This window comes from Passer montanus, unplaced genomic scaffold (assembly GCF_014805655.1).
Source record: "Passer montanus isolate IOZ18808 unplaced genomic scaffold, ASM1480565v1 scaffold14, whole genome shotgun sequence".
In the NCBI taxonomy this organism is placed as follows: Eukaryota; Metazoa; Chordata; class Aves; order Passeriformes; family Passeridae; genus Passer; species Passer montanus.
The window spans coordinates 12,623,494-12,636,772 of NW_024360941.1; the positions used below are offsets into that span (position 1 = coordinate 12,623,494).

General features: G+C 38.2%; 1 protein-coding gene across 1 annotated transcript in view; it reads left to right on the plus strand.

The window, feature by feature from the left end:
* The window catches only part of SNX25 (sorting nexin 25), an 81,079-nt gene that overhangs the window by 52,677 nt on the left and 15,123 nt on the right, over window positions 1-13,279 (plus strand). Inside the window, exons 8-11 of the mRNA XM_039699923.1 lie at window positions 3,962-4,093; window positions 5,953-6,228; window positions 10,511-10,666; window positions 12,611-12,742. Of these exons, the coding sequence (XP_039555857.1) occupies window positions 3,962-4,093; window positions 5,953-6,228; window positions 10,511-10,666; window positions 12,611-12,742 (696 nt within the window). The remainder of the gene's footprint in view (window positions 1-3,961; window positions 4,094-5,952; window positions 6,229-10,510; window positions 10,667-12,610; window positions 12,743-13,279) is intronic.

Genomic DNA, 13,279 nt, shown 5'->3' on the forward strand with positions numbered 1-13,279 from the left:
TTTTTAAAACATAAGATAAATACAGGCCTTAATTTTATTCAAATATGGAAAAAACATTTGTTAAGAGGTTTTTAAAATGCAACTTGGAAAAAGATATTTATCAGTATTGGTTTTTACGTTTCACTTATTCCTGGCTTCTACCAATGAAAAAAACTGAAAAAATCCGAAGCAGCAGCCAGAAGTTCTGCAGTCTGACTGTATGTTGTTATCCTAGCAGAAAATTTCCTTTAGTGACCCAAAATGCTGTTCATCCAACCATCTGCAGTGCTGTTACCAGCTTTATTTGGGCTATGCATTATAGGTCAATGTGGTTGAAGTGAATGGGAATCTGGAGTGTTGCAGAGAAATACACTACAGTGCATCTAATCTGTGCCTAGTGCCTGTGCAGTCCTGAATTACGTAGTTGTTCTATGTTCATGTCCAGAGAGAGGTTGTGACTGTCTAGGGATTTAACAAGACCAAGTCTCTGCTCTGTAGGGCTGGGGAAAAGTGTCTTCTGTAGGCAGATGCTAGGGATACTGGTTAAAACATCCCACTTAAGAAAAGAAAAATAAAAATAGGAAAACCTAACCCTTTCCTAGTCCTAGGCAGAGTCTGTGACCAGCTGTGATATATGTTACATTCCTGTTGGAGCAGGGAATTGATGTGGCAACACTAAAGCTTCTGGTTTTTCCAAACCCAGAAGCTGCTCTTGAGCTAACAAGATTTGAAGGGTTGCTGTGGAGGCTGATAATTCTAAGATTATATCTGCTAACTGGATATTAGATTTGAGGGTGTACAAATGCCCTGATGCTTGTGTATGTGCCAACATAGCTTAGAGTTTTGTGCTCTAATCCATGGTGATACTGAATCATAAAATGATCATTTGCTGAGGATTACAAATGGCTGCAGAACTTCTTTAAATCATGGAAGGAAGATGCACAGAATAGTTGGGTGCCAAAAAGGACTATTGTGGTTTCACCCCAGGCAGCAGCCAAGCCCCACACAGCCACTTGCTCAACTCTCCCACCAGCAGGATCAGGGAGAGAATCAGAAGGGTGAAACCTAGAAAACTCATGGGCTGAGATAAAGACAGTTTAATAGGGAAAGCAAAAACCACACACACAAAGTGAAACAAGGAATGAATTCCCTGCTTCCCATGGGCAGGCAGGTGTTCAGCATCCCCAGGAGAGCAGAGCCCCATCACACCTAACAGTGACTTGGGAGGACAAAGCCATCGCTCCAAACGTGCCCCCTTTACCTGCTGAGCATGGTGTCACAGGGTCTGGAACATCCCTTGGGTCAGCTGGGGTCACCTGTCCTGGCTGTGTCTGCTCCCAGTCTCCCATACACCCCCGGTCTGCCCTCCAGTGTGGCAGTACCAAAAGCAGAAAAGGCCTCGGCTCTGTGTGAGCTCTGCTTAGCAATAATAACAAAAGCATCTCTATGTTATCAGCCTTGTGTTTAGCACAAATCTAAAACATAGCCCCTGCAGGCTCTTAAGAATGTTAACTTTACCCCAGCCAAAACCAGCACACATGCATTTTATGATTTTTCACCTCCAAACTGAAACCCTCTTATATCTGCCATTGTTGGCATGGCAGCTGTAATACAATGTTTTTAGTATAGGACTGATAACATATTTAATAATTCCAGGATACTCCAGACTTAAAAATCAAGAAAACATTTGAGAAGTCTCATTTCTGCAAGAGAATAAGCTTTTCTCCCCATTAATTTACTTGTTTTAGTTTGCAAGGTTATCTGTTAGAAGATTTATGTAACACTGTTGCTAGGCACCACTGCTTTGATTACCATGGGGCCCTGGTGCCATGGGTCCTTTGTTAGGTGGGAGAGATGGTTGCACTTGCCTTGCTCCCTGCAGCAACACTTTGCCCCAGTTACTTCTGAGAGGGGTTTGTTTGTTAGTTACCCTCCTTGCTGGCAGCCAGAGTGGGTACAGCTTGGATAGTGGAAGCATAAAGACCAAGGTGACCTCTCACTCAAGAAGTGACAGCACATGCCCCATGTTGTGATTTATTAACTCTGCTGTTATTTACAGAGCTGACAGTCCCTGAGATGGAGAAAACATCTGTTTGAGGGGCTGCAAGACCCACTTACACTTGTATTTTAAGTCATTGTCCTTGGTAAAATGATTGAATTCAAAATATAATGATGCATAGTAATGAGGCTAAATCATAGACTGGCCTTTAAATTGCCAGGTCTGTGTGTTCTTTTTGGCAGCCTGATCACCGTTTCTGTATTAAGCTTAGTTTGAACAAGGTCCTTTCTGCTTTTCAGTGAGATTTACAGAGTGAGCTTTTAAAGACAGATGTTAATATATTTGAATAGTTTTAAAGCTAAGAGCAATGTCATGTCCAGAAGATATTGGTTTGGTAAATGATAAAGAGAAGAATGGCACATGACTATCATAGGGGAAATTTAAACATGTAAATGAGCATTTCATATGAGACAAATATAATTTACTTAAACACTGGCCAGAATTTGGGGGAGCTGTTTATAAATATGAATAAATATAATTATGAGCATTTCATATGAATAAATATAATTTACTTAAACACTGGCCAGAATTTGGAGGAGCTGTTTCAGACAAAACATAGATACCTGCGGTTGTTAAAGAACCACGTTTAGCTGATTTTGTGCCAATAATTGTGTATGTGCCCATGTAGGTGGTTTCCTCATGTGTAGCTTGAGACGAGGAAGCTGTTTTTCCTACATATAATTTGGTTGCAGAGTTTCACAGGTGCTAGGTTTATGAAAATGAGTGGTCTTCCCAGAGAGGAAGGTATCCTGATGCTGACTAGAACTGTATTATTATTATTAGGTGTCAGAAAACCCATATTAGAGAAATTATCAGTGCCTCAATCTTAGAATTCTCGTCTTGCTCCATGACAAATAAACTTTGCTATAAAATGCAAAGTCATACGAAGACTCGTTAGCCCCAGTACTTCAGGACATTCTTTTCTTTTCAAAGAAAAAGGTGTGAGTTGATTGGTGCCTGTGTAAAACAAATTCAGACTACTCTGGTAGGGTGTTGGGGTTCCTGGTGATTAAGTAATGGCACTAAATAAGTGACATGAAAACTAGTTCAGCTGCAAGACTGGAGGGTTGGAGAGAAAAGGTTGCTTGGTTTTAATAAGGTATTTGGAAAATTGGTCCTATTTTTCAGGGAAAGACAAGGTTATTCATTTTGTTCAGTATGGAAAGTTTTGATTATGTTGTCAGAGAAATGTTTTGTTTTGAGGTGATTGTCTCAAAGAAAAGGCCTGAATTCACCAAAATAGTAGAGGATAAGGAAGTGATAATGGCTTTTTAATGTAACTTCTTAATGGCTGCAGCATCTGCATGGGTACAGGAAGCCTGTGTTTCATTTCCTTTACTGCCTGATGTACACCCTCTTCACTCAGGAAAAGTCCTGAGCATTGTATCATAGAACATACTCATTCCTGGCTGTGTTCCTGATAGATGTTTTTCAATAACAGTGGGAACTGGCTACCAAATGCCCTGGCAGCCAAGGTATTCCATCTTTCTCTGTGTCTCTGGGAATAATTGAGATACATCTCAAAGCTCTGTGGGCTGTGGTATGGAAACTGCTGGTGTTCAAAACAAGTAAAGAACAGATCATTTAGCTTTCAGCTCAGCTCCTCTGCTTTGCAGGAACATTGGAAGTTACATTTTTGACAATAGCATTTCATGAGTGACTTGAAATGCCATCTTACTCCTTTGAAATGTATCCAGAAAGATGTGGAGGTATTTACTATCTGATAGAAGCATAGATGAATTCATCTTCTAAGTGCTTAAAACTTTTTTTTTTGTAATGAAACAAAACTATTACTGTAGGAGGTCTGTGTAGTTGAATCTAGGACACATTTGTGGGATGCACAGTGAAAAGATTTTCCCTATAAGGAAAGGAGTTAGAATTAGACATTTTCCCAGTTTTTATTCTTAGTTTTCCCTTTTTCAGATTCTTCAGTTTGAAGAAATTTTGGCCAACCCTTCATACCGAGAGCACTTCCGGATCTACATGGAGAGGATGGACAAGATGGCTTTGATTGGCTTCTGGGAGTCTGTGGAGAATCTGAAGAATGCTAACAAGGTGGAAGAAGCTGCAAGCCTATATGGCTTTGTACATTGGTGATGCTGTTTGTCGTGGTCTTGATGTTAGGAAATGTCTTTAAGCTTTTGAAATGTCAATAGCATAGGATGGGTTCTAAGCAATTTGGGTTTTTTTAACTGCTTTGTGTCAATATTTGAGGATAATATTGCAATTGCAATTTGTGGGCTGTTGTGATGATGATTTATTGTTGGTTGCTGTAACAACATCTGTTAGAAGGAATACTTGATATGCAAAAGGAGTAGAATTTTTCCCCCCTTCACCAGACAAAAAACTTGCAGGCTTTAGTTGTATTAGTTCACATGACACCTAGAAGCACATTCCAACTGGATAGTCGGTACATCAGCTTCTCATCTTGCCAATTACAGGTAGCCCATTCAATCCAAAATAATGAAATTGTGTGTATATATGTTCTTAAAATCTTTTTGGAAGAGAGGTGTTGATTTAAAAGACCTTTCCCTAATCTGTAGCAGCTAAGTTTCTCCAGGAGTACCACACTACTGATAAAGAGAAGAAACAATGCTATATTGTAATTTTGGCTAAAATAAAGTAGGAATTAGAACCCTGAAACAAGGATAGGGAATATCACTTAAAGTTGCAACAAGCACCCTGGAGCAATGGTGCAGAGAAAGAATTTGTAGAGGACAAATTTGCTGTTTGTGACCAGTGTGGTGGATTTCTGGGAGAAGCAATTAAACTTTCAGGATTCATGCTAGCATGAAATACAGATTTGATTATTGATTATCAGTTAAATTTTTGTTCACTGTAATTTTTTTGCTCTTATTCCAATCAATTGGAAAACATAAAGCATCCTGTAAACAGAGAGATAAATTGTAGAGTATGAGTACTGAACCATTAATACAATCAGAAAAAATGACTACCAACCAACTCAAGCTAGAAAGTGTTGATAAAAATGGTTTGTCAGGCACTGTGAAGAGAGTTCTATAAATCAGTTTTGATTTGAAAACCGCTTGTGATTGGAAAAGGTACTATAAATCATTTTATGACGTCTCAGCTGTGAATTTTTTGTCTTCCTGTTCAAAACAATGTATGTACATATGGATATGGATATATCTGCCACTACAGGGGCAGCTCTCACAAATGTAGTGTGCTGCAGCCATGTGGCTGTAGTGTTGTCAGATGAGGCAGGTAAGAACATTGTGCCATTCTGAGGGAGTGGATAAACCCTTTTTAATTCTGTCCAGTTTAGGGAGATGGTAATTTAGGGAGCTGTTTATGGGCTCTGCTGCATTACTTTCTCCCTTTCCTGTTTGTTAATGCAAAGTTTAATCCTGTGCACTTTACTGTGCTCTGTAAAAATATCCAGCCTCCTGTACTGATAAATGTCTCTTCAAATGTGCTTTTTTTCCTCTTGCATCTTCTTTTTTTTCCCCTTTTCCCCTGAAAATTAATTATAATCATGTATAAAGTGAATTGATTCTATTCAGCAGCAGACAGGAGAGCTGAGACAGCTGAGCTTTCCCATCTGAATTTAAAATGGTGACCACACTGTTGCTCTAGCACTTTTCTTCCTTTTAATGCCAGCTTTTGGAACATGGATTTAAAGGAGTGGGTGCAGAAGCTCTGGCAATTGTAGGGCACAGCTGTTTCTTCACTTAGCAAATATCCATACTTAACTTGTAAAATGGATTGCTTAGCAGAGGTGCACAGGCAGGCAGCGTGTTTGGTCTCAGTAAGAGGTTTACAGATGTCTTCTCATACATTTGGATAGGAAATTAGCTTGATTATCCTTCAAATTGTGCACCTGGGTCCTGAGTCATCTTGATATTTTCAATATCTTTTTGTTATTCTTTTCTCCCTCCCTCTCCCTTGCTTCCTAGGCTGAAATACCTCAACTGGTGAGTGAAATTTACCAGAATTTTTTTGTGGAAAGCAGAGAAATACCTGTGGAAAAATCCCTTTATAAGGAAATACAGCAAAGTCTTGTGGGAAATAAAGGCATTGAAGTATTCTACAGAATTCAGGCAGATGTTTATGAAACTCTAAAGGACAGATACTACCCCTCATTCATTGTCAGTGATTTATACGAGAGATCAGTCAAGCAGGAGGAAGAAAGAAGTTCTGCTCAGCTAACTCCTGAGGACAAAGATGAAGTGGTGAGTCACACAGACAATTTCTCCCACTGCTATTTAAAGTGATCTGAGAGACTGTACTGAGAAAAAAATATTGTAGCATCTTCTGTCCTTCGGCTTTGGACTTATCTTTTTTATTTTATGCATTTATTTATAGATATTGTCACTCTTGTAGTTTCATCTGGTTAAACTTGTTTGTTTGCATGCTCTTTGAAATAAAATGGTACAAAATGACAGACTACTTAAATTTTAATTTAGTTGAAATAGATAGTTCAGATTCCTAAGCCTTCTGTATTTCACATCTTTCATTATGCTCCTAGAAACAGAGAATGAAAGATAGTTCAGATTCCTAAGCCTTCTGTATTTCACATCTTTCATTATGCTCCTAGAAACAGAGAATGCAAAACATATTTCATACAAGTTCAGCTGCTCTGCTTTTGAGTGAAAAAATTCTCATTGAAACTCAGTAGGTTTCTGCTCATTGTCACTGTCTCCCATGCATTTCCTAGATACTAAATAGGTATTAAAGTTGCTCAAAAGAGAAGAAAAAAATAATGTAAAATAGAATCTTAGTGTTTTTTATTGATTAATTGAATAAATTAATAGACCGTGTTGGAAATTAAATCTGGCACAAGAACTCTAAATACTAAAACAGAGCATTCAAAATGTCATAAGCAATAAGCCAATGGCAACTCTTCTTAGGGCAGGTTTTGTCCTTGGGTTGTCTAAATCAGTCATGTCAGGGGAACTGTATTTATCCAAGAACATTTTGACAGGAACATGTCTCAGACTGCTGAGTGCCTCTTTCAGTCAGGCTCCTGCTTCAGATCAACATGAATGTCTTCATTTTACAGTTGATCTTGATCAGAACTCAATGAAATGTAACAGTTTGTCCAAAACCACATCTAAATAAATAAGTCCAGAAGTGCTGATGTACATTCTGCTATTTAGAAACAGTTTTTCCAGAACCTAAGGCTTTTGTATTTACTCCTTAAATGACTTTAATTTCTGTAGGTGAGTTGTTCTAGTCTTTGTAGTTTGTGTATCAACAAATCTGCAGAGATGAATAGTTATAAGTAAATTACTTGCTTTTATATGTGCTTTTAGAGCTTGATGAATTTTTTTCAATGTTTGCTTTCCCCTGTATTCTTTTCCTTGGTAAAATATTCAAGATGTTTCTAGTTTTCTCACTGCTAATTTGGTTCTATGTTGATGGTGGTAGGTACTTCAAAGGCTTGGTGTCCTTGTGCTTGCAATCATTGAGGCTTTGCACAATGACTCTGAACAGTTTTGTCCAGAGCTTCCTGAAACATAACTTCTGTGCTTTCTAATTTCTTCACGTGATTTATTCAAAGTCTAACACAGATAATGATTTCTCTGAGGAAACTGACACAGTACTTTAGGGCTAGCTGTACTGTGTCTGATAACATCTACTGTAGCTGCCAAAAATTTAGATTTGTGACGTCAGCATCATCTGTCCTTCCTTTAAGTCCTTGGATATGTATGGACCATATATGAAGTCTGTGTAAGCCGTGAAACCTTAATGTATTGCCAAGTCTGCTTATAACATTCAAAGCAGGTTTTTTTTTTCATTTTTAACAAATTAAGTATGAAGTTGTATATACTTGCTTGGGTATCTCGTGAATAGAGCAGTTCTAATAGTGCTTGTGCCATGCTTCAGGGTCTTTAAAGATGAAAACAAATCATAAGAGTCTTTCTGAAACTTCCCATGCTCTTTCAAATTTTGGTGAAAATGCAGTCCTGACTAATAAGTTTGTGGGTTTTTTCCCTCCCCATAGATCAGAAATGACAGCTGAGAAATTCTTTCAAATTTTGGTGAAAATGCAGTCATGACTAATAAGTTTGTGGTTTTTTTCCCCTCCCCATAGATCAGAAATGACAGCTGAGAAATGGGATGTTTCTGAAGGGATATGTATTGTTAGGAAGTACAGATTGGGTTTTTTTTAAGTTTGGGTTTTGGGTCTGTGTCCTCACTTCCTGGGGCACTGTGGGCATCACCTGTGTTCCTTTTCTATAAATTTCACTGCTATAGCTGAATAGATAAAAAGCCATCTTGTGCATTCAAGGAGATGAGGACAAAATGATGAGCCCCGATTAAATGTGAGAAAATCAAGTCACAAGATAGGAATCTGCAAAGGGCCAGCCTGCTGGTTCTGCTGCAGAGAGAACAAGCTCTTTCTTCTTCCCAGTCTAGTACCACTTTCTGTTTCCAGGACAAACCTGCACAAACCTCCATGTGTTTCTAGTTGGATGAATATCACAGGTAGAAATTGAGGAGGAGGCAGTGCTGGCATCCAGCACTTTGAGGAGAGGATCTGGTGATTGCATTGGTGCTGCATGTTTCAGATCACTAAAATAAGACTGACATCTGTGTTCTGCGTCACTCACAGAAATGGAAGCCATTATCAGCTTACCAATGAGGGGAAGACAGAGCAATCCATTATGATCTCAGCTTTGAGTGAACTGGTTGTTTGTTAAATTTGATGTTTTGAATACAGGTTACTTGATCTTGTAATTCTAGCATTTCTTTTTGATAAACCTAGTGAAAACCTTCAGCAATGGTTTTTGCTTTAAGTGTCTGAAAAGTTAATGACAGAGAAATCATGTAGCCCAACTCTGGGAGCACAGCCTCACTGATTTGTAATTGATTGCTAGCATTGAACTTCATGTGAAAAGTCTTCTAATTCTTCTGTGCTGAAAATAGCATTCTTGATTCTTTCTTTACCTCTGTGCTTCCCAGCAAGTGTAAGGTTTGGGAGTTCTTTACATTAAATATTTTTGGGTTTTAAATAAAACCCAATATTGTTAATTATTATTATTTGTGTTACTGTAGTGCCAGAAGACAACATTCTGAGCTGAGGTCTGTACTCATACTTGGAGACAAGTTTCTGACCCTAGGAGCTCATAGTCCATGCAGAATAGACAGAAAAAAGGACAGTGCATAGAGCTAATGGGTTTTTACTCAGCCACATAGCAGGCAAAGGCAGAGCTAGAAAAGGGCATGGTTTTCTCAACCTAGAACCCCTGACTTCTGCATTATGTATGAGGATCATGCTAAGGAGATAAGTTATTGTTGCTACTCTTATCTCTTCTCAGACTTTCTTAAATAAGATATAAGATACTATGGCATTTACAACAGGATTGTCTTCTCTAAAACTCACAGAATTTATGAAAGTATGTGAGTTCCTTCTGCTGCCTTTTTCTTTATGATATAAGGATATAGTTTACTTAGTTGGAATATCATTAAATAACATAGAACCCATCTTCATGAGAATAGACTCAGCTTCCCATGGATAAATTTAGATATACTCAGTCACAAACAGACCTCAAAGATCTTTGAACATGGCAGCAGTAAAAGCTGAGTGCTGTTTGCTAGATCTCAAGGTCTTCATGTCTATTTGGGGAAGTACAGTAAGAAGGGGGTGTTTGAGCTATATGTCAGAAGATGTTAAGGAGAATGTCACTGAGAGGTGTGAAGTTTTCTGGTTTTTTGCAGCCTGTAGTACACAAGATGGAAAAAGCTATTGGTTTGTCTGAATGAATATATGAAAATGATTTATGAATTTAGGGTAAGGCATATGTGCTTTTAACACATTTTTATTAACACTTCTAAAAACAGCAGTAAAAGCTGTGTAGAAAGCTAAAGGAACTTGGTTTAGATTGTTCTGCAGGATGACAAATCTGTTTTATGAAAGTTTGTAGGAAGCAGGACTGTTTGTTGCAAATATGGAATTTTTTTGGTTTTGTTCCCTTCTGCCCCATCCTCATTATCTTTCAGCTCAGCACTAAGTATTTACTTTTCTATCTGGCTCTGAATAGTGATCATGACTACTAAGTTGTTTTTGCTTTTAAAACAAACTTCACCTCTCATTAACACTAAAGCCTTAGTTTGAAGGTCATTTTTACAGTGTTGCTGCAGTTGCCAAAGAACTGTAGTAGAAATGGTAATGAGGCTTTGTCTGTTGGGCTTTTGGTTTTGGCTTTGTTTTTTACAACAGACTGACATTTCATGTTGGATCTGATGGTTGGAATATCTGTTGTACCTGTGTTTTCATCTATATCAAGAAGCAAACACTAACCCACCTGCTTCCCCATCCTTGGCAGTGTTCAAGGCCTGGCTGGATGGGGCTCTGACCAGTCTGGTCTAGTGTCCATGCCAATGGCAGTGAGATGGGAACTGTGTGATCTTTAAGGTCCCTTCCAGCCAAAACCATTTTGTCATTCTATGGATAACTGTTTCTTTTCTCATATTAATGTAGCAATTACTCCCACCCTCTATTTCTAGAGCCAAGGTTGTGAAGAAGCTACTGAAGAATGCAGCACAAGAATTAATGAACAGGCCAGTTATGCTGTAAATAAACTTCGCCAGCTAAATGACAAGCTTGAGTATAAGAAACAGGCTCTAAATTCCATTTGTAATTCACCAAAACCCGACAAAAAGGTACGTACCTTTAGTGTCTTCAGGGTTTTTTTTTCCCTTTTTTTTAAAATTTTTGGATAATGTATGTTTGTGTATTAAATATCCAGTTGTCACATTTTGTATGGGTCAGATGCTTATTTCAGTCAATTTGTTAAACCGAAGGTGAAATCAGAACTTAGTTTTAATTGTTTTTTCCCCATATCTAAAAGCTATTGTAGCTAAACTTGTGAATGTGCTACATATTGCTTTGTTGGCCATGGAATAAGGATCACTGTCCCGTGCTGCCTTGTGGCTGGCAAGGGGTGTTTGTCCCTTGCCCTGCCGCGCTGCCCGGGGGTGCGGGTGCGCTGCTCCCGTGCCCTCTGCTGCCACTCGGGGCACAGCACCAGCTCCAATGGACTTCCTCGAGCTGAGGGATCAGAACCAAACCTTTAGGAGTGACTGATTCCTTTATTAGGGGCTAGGAGAAAGCACGCTGTCATCAAAGAGAAAATTCAGAGTGATGTGAAACTTTAATCTCTGGATAGGCTAAATAATACATATCCTTTTGTGTTTGCAAAGTGAAACGGGTAAGCAATCTGAGAATATACTCAGGAGAAGCAAGTGTCCCCCTTCCAACCCAAGCCCTTCTGTGATTCTGTATAACTAAACCTTTATCTAGTGTTCCATTCACATGAATGCTCTATGTTCCTCTTGCATTCTTGAAACCATAGTAGCTATATTATTTCTGTACTTAGGCTCTTGGGGAGGAGGGGATTGTACCCCTAATGAAGTAGTGGGTTTTTCCCTGTATGTTTTTGTTTCAGCTACATCTCTGAAACAGAATAGTAAAATGGATCCAGTGTTATTGTAAGGTCTCCGTATTCAGTTTGTAAATGTAACAGCTGTTTATTTATGATAAAATCTTACCAGTTGTTCTGTATTTATTGAATGTTCTGGATGCCACTGGACTCAAAGTAAGGTGATTGCAGAGAAGCCTCAGCATTGATAGCAAATTAAAAAATATTAAATTAGTAAAATATTAAATACCTCACTGAAGGTGAGGTATTTGCTAGAAAATTGTTATGTAGCTGTTGCATAGATACTATTTTACATCGGACATAAGACAAATTCTGAATGAGACAGAATTCCTGTAGCTCTGTAGAATGCACCATTGTGGTGTAAGTGACAGAACTGATAAATTTGGCTAAGTGGTGTATGATATTTAAAAATTGAAAAGTGTCATCTGCTTTTACTGTGTTTCTAATGTCACTTCTTAGGTATATTTCCACCTTCTCCTGGCAGGATGTTTGGCTACTTCTTGTGCTTTCTACACTAACAAATCCTTGCCTTCTCAAAACTAGAATGAAATAAATGATAACTTTGAGTGATTTTTCTAACATAGCTAAATTCTTAGAAATGCAATCTATTTCCAGATTCTTCAGTCACATGATGTGTACCTGAAAATTATAAAGATGTGTTCAGTAAGGCATATTTCATTACTGTCAGTTTCAAGTTCTTATAAAACATAATGTGTGTAATATATAATCCTATCTCAAGTGTCTTTTATGCTGGTAGTATGATAGTAGTTGCACTTCTAACTTGTTTTTTATTTCAGTGTGAGGGTTGACCTTCAAGATTGCTGTGTGCTCTAGACGTTGGAGGCATCATCAATTCCCTCACATATGCTGATTTTTGTGTTTGATTGATTTTTTTTTGTATTTGTGGGTGTTTGTTTTTGTTTTGGTTTGGTTTTGGGTTTTTTGGGTTTTGTTTGTTTGTGGGGTGTGGTTTTTTTTTTGTTTTGTTTTGGTTTTTTTTTTTGGTTGTTGTTTTTTTTGGGGTTTTTTTAGATCCATAGGAATTGTTCTCCCTCTGCTTTTGTTCCCTTTTTCTTCTTTTGGAACAGTGTCCCTAAAGACATAAAGCTTGTGTGCTGCATAAGCTTTTTCCTAACAATTGTAATGAATAAACTTTTCTCTGCAGATTGTTTCTAAGCTGAAGGATGAAATTACTCTGATGGAGAGAGAGCACAGTGACCTTCAGCTGCACATTGCAAGAACAGACTGGTGGTGTGAGAACCTTGGCATGTGGAAAGCCTTCATTGTCTCAGGAGAGGTAGGGGATTTTTTTTCTGCCTTTTGATCTTCTGGGTCTATTCAAACTTGCATGAAAAGCAGAAGAAAAATGTGTAGATACTTTCCTTATACCTGTTTATACTAGAAATTTACTTGTGGGGGAAATAACCCTAACCTCTTTTGAAAGAACCCTCCTCTTCTGTTTCCTCAGTGGCTACTATGATGCATACACAGAGTTTCTATTCCTCAGACACTGTTGTAATGGAGTTATAAAAATTACCTGCATGTACATAAACAAGTTTTGGCACTGGGTAATTTGCTATTTTAGGGGCACTGTTTTTCATGAGAGCTGTATCTTCCTTATTACCATGCTATTTCACTTGGGTGCAGCTGTGTCTCTGCTATGTCTCAAAGATGCAGTGCTTATACTTTTTGGGTTTTGCATTATTGTATTTAATGGCTGTACAGTTTCAAGGGGCTTGAATGCCCAGAAGGAAAGTGCTTTATATCTGTAAATTGAAGAGGTTGTTAGTTTTTTTATCTTGTTTTGCTGTTCCATTTGGGCATAGGCAGACAG